Raw genomic sequence first — 17311 nt, 5'->3', positions numbered from 1 at the left:
ATAACTGATATCCTTAGGGTGTCTAGCAAAAATGAACCTTAGAGAGCATTAATTTCACACAGACAAGAAAACGATTACTAGCCTTGAGACCCTGGCCAGAGAATCTGACTTCTTTGAGCCTCAATTTCTCCATCTGTAAAATGGATGGTTATCACTGGTCCTCAAGCTTTGAGGTGCGCCAGAATCAACTGAGGAAAGTGTCCAAAATGGAGTCCCAGCTGCACTCTCAGCTGCTGGGCCTGATCCAGCAGGTCCCAGGTGGCGCCAGCATCTCTGATTTGTAGAATCTGTGGACCTCACTTGGAGACACATGGATCTGATCTACACTGTGGTTTCACTGTGTTTCTCTACTTACGGCAACTCCTCTAGCGACCCCATCAGGCTCCCAGCCAACGTCAACTTTATGGCCAACTACAGCTTCCACAGACATTTTTAGTGCATCATCTCATCCAGCTGGCCCACCCTATACCTTCCCAAGTGATCAGCTCTGCCAATTTTGGCAACTTGATAGAACTGCACAGGGAGAAAGGCAGACAGAGTCTACAGGGCAGGAGGTACCAGTCACCAAGGAGAAGAGACAGGGATCAGAGTCTCTCTCTCCATAGATTCATTCACACACAGACACTAGTCAAGCAAATACATGCCAGGAAGGGGAAAGGGCAGCCTTTAGGATGGATTCTGCAGTCTACAGGAGCCTGTCTTACTGTCATGGACACATTACCACCATCACCACCACGTTCCCACTGCAGCCTTCCAGGGAGGGCAGCCAGCATTCTAGCAGCCCTGGCAACAGCCTTTGAGTCTACCTACGGATGCTGACGATGTTGGTGGTAAGGGGGCTAAGAGGGGAGAAGCAATGCAAGAGCTACTGCCTACTGAGTGCTTGCTTATTACGGCAGGCTCCAGGTTAGCCATCTGACATATTTAATCTCATTTCATCCTTACAACCCCAGCGAGTTAAATGGCATCAACTCCATTTTACAGATCATGAAATTGGGGTTTGCAGAAGTAAAACTGTCCAGGGTCACAAGGCTACTAAATAGAGGAGTGGAAATTAGAATCCAAGCCTGCATAACTCTTTCCTCTATCTTCCGCCATCTCTCCACTTTGAGACCTGAGACAATATCTTGTTTCCCATGTGTCTTTGCAGGAGGGCAAAAAAGATTTCCATCAACCACAAACATATATTTTGGGACCACTGTGTATAAGTCTCTGTAGAGTAAGGTTCGATGAAGAGGTCGCACCTCGTCCCTATAACTTGGCTAGGATAGGAATACAAGTAATGGCATCGAGGGTGGGTGTTCCACGTGTAGGTGACAGCACCTTCCCTGGTCTCTGCTCTATTAGCAGTGTTTTACTTCAACCACTGTGGGCCAAGGTAGGTCACAGGCAATCTTAGGCTCTGCCTGTGCTGCTGATAACCTGTGCCTACTGCTCCAACTTCATATACGTATCACATGCATTATATATATATGTACACACACACACACACACACACACGTGACATACACACTCTCATAATGCTCCACTGAAAGGGCCCAGAAGGAATGACATCTCATCACAGTGACAACACCTACTGGCTAGAAATTGGTTTCCAAATATTATCGGAAGCTCCTTGGTACTAATTCCAAAGGCAAGGTATTTGGAATATCTTAGTGTACAAAGATGTAAGAAAGTATTCAAAGAATAATGGAGAGATAACAAAAGAACTAAACAACTTAAAAGGGCTCCCACAGGCCAAATGTGGGATGATTTGAGCACAAATATGAATGAATGACTGCAACTCACTAACTCACTCCAAAGGGGAGGGGAGAGAACATTTATTTCAGAAGAACGCCAATAAAAAAATGTACAAGAAATTGATGACCACCATTTGCAAACCCCAGTGTCAAAGAGGATTCAGACCGCAATCCTCATGGACGCTGAAAGCAGCGGATGGAACGATTGTCAGGGCACAGGATATTCACAGGGTCTTAACTGGCACCTCACAGATGACTGACAAATTAGAAAGGGAAAAATGTACCCCTGCGAAGGAGAAATCTGGCAGCCAGCACCTTAACCGAGAGTGCAAACTGAGCCTCATGAACAGGGTGCTAACCTGGGTGGCTGTGCCTCCAAATGCCTTAAGAACCCCACATGCCCTGTCCAGCATTCTTGCCCAGACTGCAGAACCTGAACCTAAACATAAGAGAACAGTCAGATCGAGAATGCAGGTTCTTCTACAAGACACCTGACCTGGACTCCTCAAACATAAATTGTCAAGGTGATGAAAAACAAAAGAAAAAAAGGTGTAAGGGATCGAGTGTAGAGGCGACAGACTGAGGCAACGACTTGGATGAAACATTCTATCCATATGACAGAATATTCTTCAGCCATAAAAAAGAATGGAGTGCTGATCCATGCCACGACGTGAATGCACCTTGGAGTTCCAGGTGACAGAGGCCAGACACAAAAGACCACAGACAGTATGATACCATTATAGGCAATGTCCAGAAGAGGCAATTCCATAGAGACAGAAAGATTAGGGGCTGCCTAAGTCTTCAGAGGATTCTGTTTGGGGTGATGAAATGTTCTAAAATTGATCTGATAATGGCTGTACAACTTTGTAAATACAGTAAAAAACACTGAATTGTACCTTGTAAATGGGTGAATTGTATGGGTAGGTGAATTATAGCTCAATAAAGCAGATTTAGGGGGAGAGAGAGAGAGAAACTGAAGAGACACAGCAACCAACGTATCTGTGTGTGAACTTGAATGGATCCTGGACTGGGGAGAAAAGCAGCTAAAAAAGGGATTTGGGGACCAGGTGTGGTGATGCATGGCTGTAAGGTGGCACACGCCTGTAATCCTAGTGCTTTGAGAGGTTGAGGTGGGAGGATTGCTTGAGCCCAGGAGTTCTAGGATTCACGAGTTATAATGGTGTCACTGTACTGCAGCCTGAGGGACAGAACAAGACCCACCCCCTCTTTTTTCTTAAAAAAAAAAAAAAAAAAGCATTTTTTGAGACAATTGAGGAATCTGGAGTGTATATATTAGGTGATATTATTGAACTAATGTTTTCTTAAATGTGATAATAGTATTATCCATTATGTCTTCTTCCTGGAAGATACATTCTCAAATATTTGCATTTGAAACAGTAAGGCAGAAATGTGCCTTAAAATAATCTAGGGGGTGGAGGGCAAGGGGATTGGGGGAGGGGATGGGAGCACAAATAAAATGAGATTGGCCAAAGGCAGGTAATCGTTGCGCTTAATTAATAGATTTGTGGTACTTTATTATATATTCCCTCTACTTTTGTAAAGGCTTGCAAATGCCTATAATAAGAGTATTTGTTTTAAATTTCCTTTGCCTATGATTCCAGAAAACTCTTCTCCTCCATTTATTTTGTAAAGGCCTGCCCAGGGGTCACGACACCCCACCTGGGCATCTCTGCGTCACCCTGAGGCCTGGCAGGGGGTGATACTACACAGGAAGTGCTTGGTAAACTGGAGTGGGTCATTCACTAGTGATTCGGCAAGCCCCCCACTCCAAATGTCTTCTCAGCCCATTTCCTCCCCCTGCCAATAATCTGGATCCCATCCCTTCAGCAGATGGGATCTCATACAAAACCCCGCAAAGGCTTCCCAGTGCAGTTAGGATAGCCCCTGAGCTCCTCGTGGTAGGCCTGTGCAGACTACCCCAGCCTCACTTCCCACCCTCCCTGTGCCTGCTAATTTAGTAAGCCACAGCTGTACTGGGTCTCCGTGAGTTCTTTGAGAACACGGTTCCTCCTTCCTGCCTCCAGGCATCCATGATGCTATTCCCTCTCCTGGAAAAGCCATTCTTTCTCCACCTCTTTGCCAAGTGAAACCCTTGCTCATCATTCCAGTCTTAGAATAGGTATATTTTCTTAAGGTGTCCATTCCTGACATTGCCTGCACCAGGCTAGGTTCTCACAGCATCCACTTCCTCCAGCCCTTATCACTGCTGAAATTGCACCATTATTTATCTGCTCTTTTTCCCACACCAGCCATAAAACTCCATCAAGGCAGGGATATAGATATCACCTATGTCTCAGTGCCTGACAAAGACCGAAACTGCTCAATAAGAACGTGTGTTACTGAATTATTGAGGTAGGTAGGAGGTGGCGGAGATTAAACATCTCACTTCTTTCTCCACTTTGAACTCCATGCTCCAAAGGATCCCTTAAGTTTCCAAGCCCTTCGTCCCATTCTCTCTCCTCTCTCCTGTGTCTAAGGGTCTTTCTGGGAAGTTCGTGAGAAGCCAGAACAACTGAAACGTGGACCACAAAAAGGCCCAGGCACTGGTGGGCAGGAAGAGAAGGGACCGGCTAAGACGTGATTCTGCAAAGGCAGTAAGCCTATTAGCCTTTGCTGTAGAACCGGAAATACCATTTGACCCAGCAATCCTATTACTGAGTATACCCAAAGGAATATAAACCATCTACCATGAAGACACATGCACACATGTTTATTGCTACGCTGTTTACAATAGCAAAGACTTGGAACCAACCCAAATGCCCATCAATGATGGATTGGATAAAGAAAATGTGGCACATATGCACGATGGAATACTATGCAGCCATAAAAAAGAATGAGCTCATGTCCTTTGCAGGGACATGGATGAAGCTGGAGGCCAACAATCTCAGCAAACACAGGAACAGAAAACCAAACACTGCATGTTCTCACTTATAAGTGGGAGCTGAACAATGAGAACACACGGATACTGGTGGGGGAACATCACACACTGGGGCCTATTGGGGCATGGAGGGTAAGGGGAGGGAGAGCATTAGGACAAATACCTACTGCGTGCGGGGCTTAAAACCTAGATGACAGGGTGACAGGTGCAGCAAACCACCATGGCGCATGTATACCTACGTAACAAACCTGCACGTTCTGCACATGTATCCCAGAACTTAAAATAAATAAATAAGACAATTGGCCTTTGATCCTTTGCCTCTGCCCCCCAATCAGGTGGGCTGCATTTATCCAGTACCTGGGCCGACTGCCCCAGGGCTGCAGAATTGAAACCCTCCACTGGGTGGCGCCAGATCACCACCACCTGTGCCCACCCATCCAGGTCTCCCAGGGCTGAGTGAAGGAGCGGGGCAGGCACCCTCAGGAACTGTGAGGCACCCGCTATCAGTCCTCCCCATGACACAGCACGGTGGGGACACGCTACTGGTATCCATGGAAAGTCCCTGTCCCCACCCCTCACTCTCCAAACATTCTTTTTTGTTTTTGTTTTGTTTTGTTTTGAGACGGAGTCTCGCTCTGTCGCCCAGGCTGGAGTGCAGTGGCCGGATCTCAGCTCACTGCAAGCTCCGCCTCCCGGGTTTATGCCATTCTCCTGCCTCAGCCTCCCAAGTAGCTGGGACTACAGGCGCCCGCCACCTCGCCTATTTTGTTGTTGTTGTTTCAGTAGAGACGGGGTTTCACCGTGTTAGCCAGGATGGTCTCGATCTCCTGACCTCGTGATCCGCCCGTCTCGGTCCCCCAAAGTGCTGGGATTACAGGCTTAAGCCACCGCGCCCGGCCTCCACCTCCCCAAACATTCTAATCTTCCTGATCAGCTTGCTCAAGGAGGGGCAGCTAAGAAGGGGGCGGAAAGAGATCACAAACGGGGTTTTGAGATCTGGGGCTTTCCAGTCTAGCTTTCATCATGGTAACCCTGAACATGCCACTTTACCCACCCCACACACCGCATCCCAAGTGTTCCTTTGCTCCTTTATTCATTTACTGATGTTTAAGTGTAGTTATCATGGGTGGTAACTGAGAGCAGGGATGGTGAATCTACTCGTCTGCAGGTTGGAGTGGGGTCTATACCTGAGCACCCTTTGTTGCCAAGTGCTCTCTGTAAACACTGAACCTTCTCAACGTTTTTCTATGTTTAACTCTTGGCACCTTTTTGGATAACCAGTCTGCAGGTTCACAAACCAGGACAAAAAGTAGTAGCTAGCTGGGCACGGTGGCCTGCGCCTGCAGTCCCAGCCACTCCGGAGGCTGAGGCGGGAGGATTGTCTGAGCCCAGCAGTTCCAAGCTGAGGCCACAGTGAGCTACGATCGCCTCTGTGAACAGCCAGTGCATTCCAGCACGGGCAACACAGGGAGACCCTGTTTCCTACTTGTTATTTTTATTATTATTTTAAAAAGTAGTAGCTTTTATATCCAATCGTTACCTTTTCACAGCCTAAAAGAATGACATTCTACCTCCCAATCCTGGGACTGGTGAACAATGCACATTCGCCCTCTCCATGTACTGCATGATTTATTTTTGTTACCTGGAAGATACCTCAGCAACCAAGATTACCATCCAAAGAGAGTCTGACTCAATCTGCCTGTCTTTAGGCAGCCACTAGCTATCCGGGCCTGAGTCTCTAGAGCTCGCCTCTCCTGAATTCCCCGTACTGGTACCTACTTTGTAGCTTTTTTTTTTTTTTTTAAATAAAAAATTGTATCTATCTTCTATAAAAGGAAAATGTGTTCATTTTAGGAAATTTGAAACATAGCGAGAAGTGTAAAGAAGATAAAATGGCCCACGATCGCAGACCAAAGTTTCTCAACTTCAGCACGATTCATGTTTCCAAGTTGAGCGATTCTTTGTTGTCGTGTCCCGTGCATTGCGAGATACTGAGCATCATCACTGGTGTCTGCCCACTAGTTGCCAGTAGCACCCGCTCCCCAGGTGTGACAATCCAAATGTCTCCAGACATTGACAAATGTCTCCTGATAGCCACGATCTCAGATGCAGAGCCACCACACATTTTCCAGTTTATTTTTCTTCTAGTCCTTCTTCCTAAGTATAGATTTCCTTCTGCCAAATAAGACTGACTATACATGCAATGTGTGTCCTACTTTTTTTACTCTGTATTATGTTGTGAGTACTTTCCCAAATTATTGCATTTTCTTCAGAAGCATGCTTGCTAATGGTTGTGTGATATCACTGGCTAACTTCCAGTGCCATAATTCCTTTTACCCATCCCCTGTTGCGGGACAGTTAGGCTGGGTCCAGTGTTATGGTGCTGTAAATAATGCTGGAGTGAACAGCCTTGCACATAAATCAGAACCCCTCAAGATACCCCAAGGACAGACACTAGATGAGGAATCCCCGTGTCGATGGCTTATAATGCACACTGTTAAATCAGCTTCTGAGATGCCAGTTATACCATTGCCCATTCTTTAAAATGGATGAGTAACAACTTCATAGTATTTCAGAAGGGATTATGTTTTGTTAGGGAAGAAAGAATGATTTTGAGGGTGGGCAGCTCTTTCTCATATTCTTCCCGATGATGCCGAGGGTAGCATCAGATTTTCTGTCATTGTTGCTGAACCACATCCGAATTCAGGCTGATGTCTTCCGAAAGAGTCTCAAATCAGGAGACAAGTAAGTTTCACTTCAAACAAGTTAACAGAATCTGTGTTGAGAAGGCAAGCTGGGGGCTCAGCAGGAAACATACAAAGCCAGGGTTGATTCATGATGGGCGATGTGAGCAGAGGAGAGAAGGGGACTGACAGGCCAGCTGTGTGCTACTGACTGCTAGTCCCCTGCTCAGGAGTGGTGCTCAGACCTACAGTATCAGCATCACCTCGGGGCTGGCTCAGCCCCCACCCTACCCTAGATCTCCTGGATTAGAATCTGCATTTTAACAAGAGGCCCAGCTCACTCTAAGTCCATCAAAACATAAGAAGTCCTGACCTACACTGAGGTCCAAATTCTTTTCCAGAGTTCACTGAGCTGAATCGAAGCCCAACACTCAGCCTCCTAAGAGAACGACTTAATAATGTTCCCCCAGATTAACACTCTTGTCCATGTTAAAGCTGAGTGTCACATTTCAGCTGATTAGACTAACAGCCAATGGGTCTCCAGATGTTGCCAAATGTCTCATGGTCTCAGATGCAGACAGAATCATCATCAATATTCCAGTTTATTTTTCTTCCAGTCATTTTTCCTTATGTTAAGTATAGATTTCCTTCTTCCAGTGACTGGTACATAGAATCCACTGCACAAGCAGCTACTGTCATCATCAACATCATCAATATTATCATCATGATCATCATCAATGACCATTATTGTCATCATTTTCATGATCACCCCCAGGGTTCTGGCATTTTAATTCCTGGAAAAGGTTACTGGAGTTTGGAAGCTTCATTGAGAACATCTTCCTGATAATTTATGGGGAGACTAAATAAGGCTAGTCCTCAGTTTTTTAGGCAGAGCTTAATGCAACTAGAAAAGCCGTAAGCATTGACATCAAGTTCCAGTCTAACCACTGAGTAATCCTGTGAGCCTGCACAGGTCACAAAACCGGTTGGAGCCTCGGTGACCTCATGCATACCTTGAGCTGTTACTGACGCCTAACTCACGTGTTTGCATAAGCATCAAGTAGGACGGAGACTGAGAAAACAGTTTGGAAATTGTACAACATACTCCCATTTCCTTCCATCTCATAGGTGTCTCTATGCTAGTTGACCAAATGAGATGATCAAATTTTACTAAATTCCATTCTGGGTAATCTGGCCGTGGGAAGGGTAGGGTAGAGAAAATGAAAATTGTCTGGCACATCCATACTCTTAAAGTGATGAGAAACACAGGCTTCAGGTAGCAGAAATCCAGACCAGAGAATGGAACTCTCTGTCCTAATGGTTTCAACCCCATCCCCGTCAGCCCCTCCTCCAAACCACCCTCAACTTCTAGAAAACCAATAAAACACAATCACCCAACCCTCTCCCCATCAGGGAACACTGAAACCACCCAGATACAGCAACCACTTTCTACTTGGGGGCAGAACTGGGCTGCAGCCACCTGGACTCCCATGATGGACTTGTCTGTAATGAAGCCTTCCTGGGTCTGCAGAAGTGGCGAGTTCTATACCTCCCTTAACAGGACCCCTTACCTGGGAATCACCGGTGGATTTTCGGACACTCATGTGGGCAGTCTCTGGAGGGTGCGCTGGGGTCCCTGACGCGTGGTATCCATTCACTGCAGGGACAGAGACACGGCTCAGATGCTGTGTGGGCCACAGACGGGCACCCCCGCCTTTTGTCCACTGCAGCCCCTTTTCCCACCTCCTTCCCTGGCTCTGAGAGGTCTTGTGTGGAGAAGGCTATCCCTTAGGATCTCATCTTATCTGTATCTGCAGAGCTGGAAATGGGCCTATCTCTCCAATCCTCAGCACCCAAGTTACCGAATTCTTAGGGGCCTGAGTTTCTTCTTTAACCCAAGAGCAAAAGGAATGTGCCTAACAGGAGGGGAGGTCACTATGGTCCAGCTGCCATTGCTACAAATACCACATCAGTTGTAGTTACAAATGCCAATCACGGGTCCAATCTCCCTCCGTAAAGTCGGGGCGGGGGTATCTCCACCACCTTCCGACAATTTCCCTCACCTTTCTTAATAACTTCTCCACCCTCAAACTCAGAGCAGCAGAATGTGAGTGTACAGGAAAGAGGACTGGATTGATTGGCCACCGTGAAATTAGGCTCTGTCAATTAATAGTCAGGTGGTCATATGCACTTCATTCTTGAGTCACCGTTCTTCTAGAATTAAAAATACATAACCTGGCTTGGAACAGGGGCTCATGTCTGTAATCCCAGAACTTTGTGAGGCCACGGCAGGTGGATCATCTGAGGTCAGGAGTTCGAGACCAGCCTGGCACGGTGGCTCATGCCTGTAATCCCAGAGCTTTGGGAGGCCGAGGTGGGCAGATCACCTGAGGTCAGGAGTTTGAGACCAACCTGACCAACATTGGGAAACCCCGTCTCTACTGAAAGCACAAAAAAATTAGCTAGGAGTGGTGGCACACGCCTGTAATCCCAGCTACTCAGGAGGCTGAGGCAGGAGAATCGCTTGAGCCCAGGAGGCGGAGGTTGCAGCGAGCTGAGATGGCGCCATTGTACTCCAGCCTGGGCAACAAGAGCAAAACTCCATCTCAAAACAAACAAACAAACAAAACAAAAACATTATCTGAGGTTCTAAAATTCTACCCTTGTAACTTTATGTCTCTTGGGGGACACTCACTTATGCTCCCAACACTTGCACTCCAAGGGATGGGGACGCCCTGATATGTAGTATCTGCCGATTCCTGTGCCAAAGACACACCCAGCATGGATGGTTTCAAGCCCCAATGCCACCGCACGCACGCTCCTGACATCATGAAGTCACACTGGGACCCACGTGATCTCAATTCCCAGGTGGTACCGCTTTCGTAGGAATATAACTACATAAGCTTAGATGAGCAGCTTCTCCTCTGTGACCCTCAGCTTCTGTACCTGTAAAATGGGGATAATTCTACCTAGTCTCCTGACCTACTGTGTTGATGTGAGAATCCAACAAAGGATAATTGCAAAAGTTATAAGTAGTCATAAAGCACTTCGTTTTAAAAAGGGAAGGATGAAAGGCAGGGTGCGGTAGCTCACGCCTGTAATCCCAGTACTTTGTAAGGTGGAGGCGGGAGGATTGCTTGAGTCCAGGAGTTCCAAACCAGCCTGGGCAACATAGTGAGACCCCATCTCTATTTTTAACAATAGAAAAAATATAAAAAAAAATTTAAAAGGGAGGGATGGCCAGGGGCAGTGGCTCACGCCTGTCATCCCAGCACTTTGGGGGGCAGAGGGAGGATTGCTTGAGCCCAGGAGTTTAAGATCAGCCTGGACAACACAGTGAGACCCCATCTCTACAAAATAATAATTTTTTTAATTAGCTGGGTGTGGTGGCTCGTGTCTATAGTTCTAGTAACTTGGGAGGCTGAGGTAGGAGAATAGCTCGAGCCTGGGAGGTGGAAGCTGCAGTGAACTGTGATTGTGCCACTACGCTCCAGCCCACACTTCAGAGTGTGACACCCTGTCTCAAGAAAGTGGGGGAGCAGAGGCATGCAGAAGGGGAAGGTCATTGCTTTCATTCCTGAATTGAGTCCCCAGGAACCACAAGCCTGCCTGACCTCTAGAGACCAGAACAATGCACCATCCCCGTGACCCAGGCTTCAAGTAATCGCCAACACGTATATACAATGCGGGTCAGATTGGAGGAAGATCTATACACTGATGTCCAACTCACGACTCTTCTAGAGAAAACTCTATAGCGTGGCAGGAAGCACAGGAGAATATGGCTGAAAGTTACCACCAACACCTACTCATCTGGAGCGACAAGGGCTGAAGGCAAGCGCTGGGCAATGGGATGACGAAGCCTGTTCCACGGAGAACCCGTCTCCTGCTCAGGCGGTGCCCCATTCTCCAGCACCTGCAGTGAAAACTCCAGGGGCCAAGCGGGGCCACCTGCAGCCGAGTGCCTGTGGGCAGCCGGGCTTCTCCCTGAGCTACAGTGTTTGCCCTCCACTCCAGGATAAGGTGGTTGCACACATCCCAAGGAAATAGAAAGCTGACCCACAGCAGGCCCCTAGTGCAGTGGAAGCTTGGGGAAGCAACAAGAAACAAGAAATCCATCCTGCAGGGCCAGCTACAAGCCTGGGCCACACCCATGCCCCTGGAGCAGCTGGCCAAGTGCAGACACCATCCACCCGCTATGAAGGCAGCTTAAGAGGAGAGGCCAGGATTCCAACAGCAACAGGGAGAATGCTGAAGGGGTGAAGGAGAATCCACTCCAACTGGCATCAAGCTATGCCAGGAAGGACATGAGCCTGATGATAAATACACCCTACAACGAGGGCATGAGAGCCGAGAAATTTTATCAAATAGCATAGAACTGAAAAGGATAAAACACAGATGCCAAAAGACCTAAAGACAACCTCAGAACAGTGCTTTCAGTTTAGGACTGATTAACAGACAGAAGCAAGGAGGATAAAGAAGACCCAAATAATTTAATTTAAAGGGCTGATTGAAATAGATGTAGTAAACATCATATCCTACAAACAAAGGCAACATCTTCTGCCAGGAAGCCCTGGAACATTTAAAAACGTGGTCATATTTAAGCCACAAATAAACTGTCAATAAATGGCAAAAGGCAGAAAAAACACAGGCCACATTCTTTGACCAGGAAAGCAATAAAAGTAGATAATAATAATGAAAGAATAAATATACAAGATCCCCATCCCCCCAACTCCTAAACACTTGGAAATGTAAGAAGCTGCCCTCTTAAATAATGCCAGATCAAAAAGGAATTTAAAACTGTAATTACACAATATTTAGAAAATAATAAAGAAGAATATATCAAAACAAATGGGATAAAGTCTGAATTATACTTGAGAGGAAAATCCACAGCCTTAATTTTTTCATTACCAAACCCAAAGCAACAAAAATAAATGGACTAAACATTCAACTTAAGATTTTAGGGAAAAAGTTTAAAGGCCAATAAAATACGCCAAAAGAAAACAGGAGAAAGGAATAGAAAAGTGGCAACAGAAATTACTGAGTCAGGAAACAGGAAACCATTAGCAAACCATGACTGGTTCAGTGTGTGTGTATCACAACAATAAAAACAGCAGATAAGCCAGGGTAATTTGAGAGGGAAAGAGAATACAAACGCTCAGAATTAGGGATTAGAAAGAAAACAATGACACAACAAATATAGTAGAAACTTTGTCTTTTTTTTTTGAGACAGAGTCTTGCTTCATTGCCCAGGCTGGAGTGTAATGGCGTGATCTCGGCTTACTGTGACCTCCGCCTCCCAGGTTCAAGTGATTCTCCTGCCTCAGCCTCCCGAGTAGCTGGGATTACAGACGCCCGCCACCATGCCCAGCTAATGTTTGTATTTTTAGTGGAGACGGGGTTTCATTGTGTTGACCAGGCTGGTCTCGAACTCCTGACCTCAAGTGATCCGCCAGCCTCAGCCTCCCAAAGTGCTGGGATTACAGGCGTGAGCCACCGTGCTGTACTTACAGTAGAAACTTTTTAAATGCAAGAACCTATGACTTAGAATTTTATATCTTCAACACCAAACCTCCCATGAGATTCAAATCATCAAAAGGGTTTCAAGAGATGCCAAAAAGAAGTAAAACCTTTGAAAAATGGCCTCCTCCCAAAACGCACTGGACCCAGATGGTTTGATGGGCAAATTCATTCACACACTCAAGAAAGAAATACCCAGGCATAGAAATGTGTGGCAGTCTTCTAGGTCTATTTTACAAAGCCAACATGACCTTGATCTTAAAATCAAACAATACACAAGGGAACCATGTTTAATCTGCTGTCGAAAATGAAATGCACAAGTTTTTACCTGAGTAGGTAATAAATATCTTTGATAACGCTGAGTCCCCATGAACCAAGGTTGTCCCAGCTCCTGAGGAGACCCAGACTCCCTACCTCCCTAGACCCTCCAAATGCATGCTCAGTCCTGCCTCTCCTCTGCCCCAGGGTTTCCCCACACTTGCAGCCACCAGGAACTGTATAAAGGGGAGACGTTTCGCCCCTAATCCAATCCCTTGTTCTCACTTCGGTTCTGGTCTGTCAGCTGATAGCTAATTACCGCTCATGTCAAAACAATTACTAGGAAAGAAAACATAATTTTCCATTCGACCCTTTCTCCCCACGCAGCAGCTCTCCTCCGACACCCTGTCTGGCTGCGTACCACTCTCCCGGGCACATTCAGAACACGTCTCAGTGGAGATCTAGACAGTTACAACCCACAAGATCCCGGCAACCTTCACCCACGGCATTCCTCATTGCCATTCCCTGTCCTCGGGGCTCCCGGCTCACCCAGGGTCAGCCGCAGAACAAATGAGGCTAGAAGTGGGTGCTTGCGGGGCCTCCAGCCTCCCGGGGAGGAAAAATGAAACTGGTCAAGGATCGCTCATAAAGGGAACATAATTCAGTCTGGAGATACAAGGAAAAAAAAAAAAAGGCAAATGTCACATTCAGCTGTTTTTAGGATTTTTAAAAAGGGAACTAAAAGCTCTATCTAGTTAGTAACCTTAGCAGCTTCAAATACAAATAGTACACACAGGCACCCACACACTTCATGTGCCTTATGGGCAGTTAAGCAACTTGAGAGGGCTTAGGAGGTGTCTAATGAGAGGAGGGGACAGATATTTGGGTAGAAAAGAAGAGAGGGAGGTCTGGGTAGGGAGAAGTAAACAGACACAGAGAAGAAAGGAGAATATGAAACGTTATCAAGAAAGACCAAGCAACAAAGAAGCGCCAGCAGCTTCGCCACCCAGGGCTCACCCCCGCCCGCAGCTTGGCTTCCGTATCTCAGCATCGATCCCTGATGGAAAAAGTCAGAGCCCTACTCTCCAGGTTCCTGTCCCCCAGGAACCCGAAAGAACGTAAGAAAATCAGCCATGAACACTCTCTTATTAAACCTCCTGTAGGTCTGGCCTAATTTCTCCTGCCTCTGGAATAAATATAGTAATTTCATTCATCAAGGTAAGGAACCTGGTGGCCGGGCGCGGTGGCTCACGCCTGTAATCCCAGCACTTTGGGAGGCTGAGGAGGGCGGCTCACTTGAGGTCAGGAGTTCGAGACCAGCCTGACCAACATGGTGAAACCCCATCTCTACTAAAATACAAAAATTAGCCAGGGGTGGTGGCGCATGCCTGTAATCCCAGCTACTTGGGAGGCTGAGGCAGGAGAATTGCTTGAATCTGGGAGGCGGAGGTTGCAGTGAGCCGAGATGGTGGCATTGCACTCCAGCCTGGGCAACAAGTGTGAAACTCTGTCTCCAAAACAAACAAACAAAAAAAACAAAGTTAAGGAACCTGGGCGTGCTGAAGCCCTGGTTCTTAAAATCCTCGCTTCCCTCTTTTTCTCTTCCCCTCTCTTCCTCCCTCCTTCCCTTCCCCTCCTCCTTCCTTTCTTCCTTCTTCCCCTCCTTCCACCAGTCCTCCTTCCCTCCTTCTTTCTCACCCCCTCCCTTTTCCTTCCTTCCACCCATCCTCTTTCCCCATCTATCACCTATTAAACATGGTGCAGCCTAATATTTCCCCAGGTGTGTTAAACAGGACAGCAATTCTGCCAGGATGTGTATTGTAAGTGTTATGCGGTGATAGTAATGGGTCAGTGTTACAGTCCAAAGAATTTAGGACAAATACCCCATTATTCCGATTGAGTTTATTTACAGTAGGCCTTGCAGAATATGCTGACATGTGCTTGAAATCTCAAACAAGGCAACAGCATGCAACATGCCTCCACGCACACAGACACAGAACCCATTTAGGGAAATACAGCAGGGCTACCGTGAAATCCACTTTGGGACACATAGCCATGGCCATAGAATGCACGGTTTGAAGTGGGGCAGTTCCGTGCTCATCCAGTCTGATGACACAGGGCACAATTACAGCCTCCTTCCTCCCACCACGCCCTGGAAGGCCTCGCAGTTTCCTTGGTCACCACGCTCACCTTCTCAGGAGGATGCACTGTCTGCCCCTGTCCATTTAGGGGAGAAGTTTTATATAAATACATTTCTGTCCTAGAAATTTCTCTCTGGCCACCTGGTCCTGTCTCTCCTGGTTGTCTAAAATGTCAACTGCGTTCCCAAAGACAGAACTGATAAAAGATTGTCCCACACGGTTGTGAACAGTTCTATGGCTGCTTTCCAGGACATCAGAGGTTAAACAGGCCTTTGTAATGTCCCAGGAACCTCAGCCAGCAAGGACACTGGTTCTAGGGGAACATGCACTTCTTCCAACAGAGGGTGTTGCGGCCTTTCCTGGAGTCGGTGGTGAGGTCTGAGTCAGAGCGCTGGGGAAGCTGCTTTGAACCTGAGACTGGCTAATTCTGCAAGAAGCGAGGGTCTTCCTTTGCTCCTGCAGGGGAGAGGAGAGCTGGTCCAGGCTTCCCGATCTGGAGAAGAAGGTGTGGGCGAGGGTGAGGCTCTCGGTTCCAGAGCCCCCTCCCCAGAGAGCCCCTGCTCAGAGGAAGCACAGCTGTCTCCCTAACCATACCCCTGGCCGGCTCCTCAGGCTCAAAGGAAGGTCCTCCTTGCCCTTCAGCCTCCGCAAAGACGCTCAGAAAGGAATTCACTTTCCACACATGCACTGTTGACACAAAAGCCACAGGTGCCTATTTGAATGTAAACAAATCAAATTTAAATAAAATCTAAATGCAGTATGATTTCCAGGACTGGATCCGAGAACAGAAAAAGGATATGAATGGGAGAACTCATGACATCTTAATAAAGTCTAACATTCAGTTACTTGTAACGCACGATGTCAATTTCACGGTTTTGACAGATGTACTGTGGTTATGTAAGATGTCAACCGGGGGAACTAAGTCAAGAAGGCAAGGGAACTTACTGTCTTTATAGCTTTATAGCTTTAAAAACTGTTCCCCAAATTTTGAAAAGTTATTAAAGTACATGAAAAATTCAGCTCCTTGCGCATACCAATCACATTTCAAGTACTCAATAGCCACACGTGGCTAGTGGCTACCATATTGGAAGGCGTAGAGAAAGAATGCTTATACTGTCACAGAGGGTTCTACTGGACAACACTGCCCTGTACCGTCTTCATTCTACCCAGTGACTCATATATGAACACTCCCAGCATCTCCCTTTTCACTCATTTTCTTTCCCTTTGCCTGTTACTGTTCCTCTCTACAAATCAGTATTTCCACACTGCACGTTAAGCCCAGCCCAAAGAGGATTTTTAATATTTGCAGCAGTTACTGAATGGCGTCTTAGGTGTTCTGTTTTGGTTTAAACTTTACTTCTTACTCAGGCGGGTCTCACCCAGAGAGCCTGGCATTAAACGCCTCTAGCAAAGCTACTGAATAAACACAGCTCCCATAACTCTGGTGATATTAAAGGATGGAATGCAGGCAAAGTCCCCAGCCCAGGGCTGATCCTAAGTAGCACCCAACATTCAAAGACTGGAGTCTAGTTTGTACGGAGGTTGGGGAGGGGGGCTTTGGGGGAGGACTCTGGGCATGTTTCTAGAACTTTCTTCCCAGCTGGCAACCTGGCTGCCTGTGCTTAGCAGCATCCAACAAACCTGCACGAATAAGAATGAACCAGCTCTGTCTGTGGGTGGCGCTTCAAACTCTCTCTAGAAGTTTACAAAACTACAACACAAAAGTAAAGCCAGCTGGGTATGGTGGCTCATGCCTGTAACCCCAGCACTTTCGGAGGCTGAGGCTGGAGTATCACTTGAGTCTGGGAGTTTGAAACCAGCCTGGGCAATATAGTGAGACCTTGTCTCTATGAAAAATCCTTTAAAAATTAGCTGGGCAAGGTGGCACGTGCCTATAGTCCCAGCTAATCGGGAAGATGAGGTAAGATGATCACTTGAGCCCAGGAGGTCAAGGCTGCAGTGAGCCAAGATCACACCACTGCACTCCAGCCTGGGCAACAGAGCAAGACCCTACCTCAAACAAACAAAAGAATCCAAAAGCATGCATGGATGGGCGGGGCCTCATTTGATCTC

The 17311-nt window shown here is 46.9% G+C and overlaps 1 protein-coding gene across 4 annotated transcripts in view; it reads right to left on the bottom strand.

The window, feature by feature from the left end:
• GAS7 (growth arrest specific 7) overlaps positions 1 to 17311 on the bottom strand; it is a 289764-nt gene that overhangs the window by 50667 nt on the left and 221786 nt on the right. For all 4 annotated transcript variants that reach the window (XM_050765349.1, XM_050765352.1, XM_050765351.1 and 1 more), the window contains exon 4: positions 8894 to 8979. In XM_050765349.1, coding sequence (XP_050621306.1) covers positions 8894 to 8979 — 86 coding nt within the window. The remainder of the gene's footprint in view (positions 1 to 8893; positions 8980 to 17311) is intronic.

The sequence above is a fragment of the Macaca thibetana genome, chromosome 16 (assembly GCF_024542745.1).
Source record: "Macaca thibetana thibetana isolate TM-01 chromosome 16, ASM2454274v1, whole genome shotgun sequence".
Classification (NCBI taxonomy): domain Eukaryota; kingdom Metazoa; phylum Chordata; class Mammalia; order Primates; family Cercopithecidae; genus Macaca; species Macaca thibetana.
The sequence above is the reverse complement of the archived record's forward strand: the minus strand, read 5'-3'. Positions and strand labels throughout refer to the sequence as shown.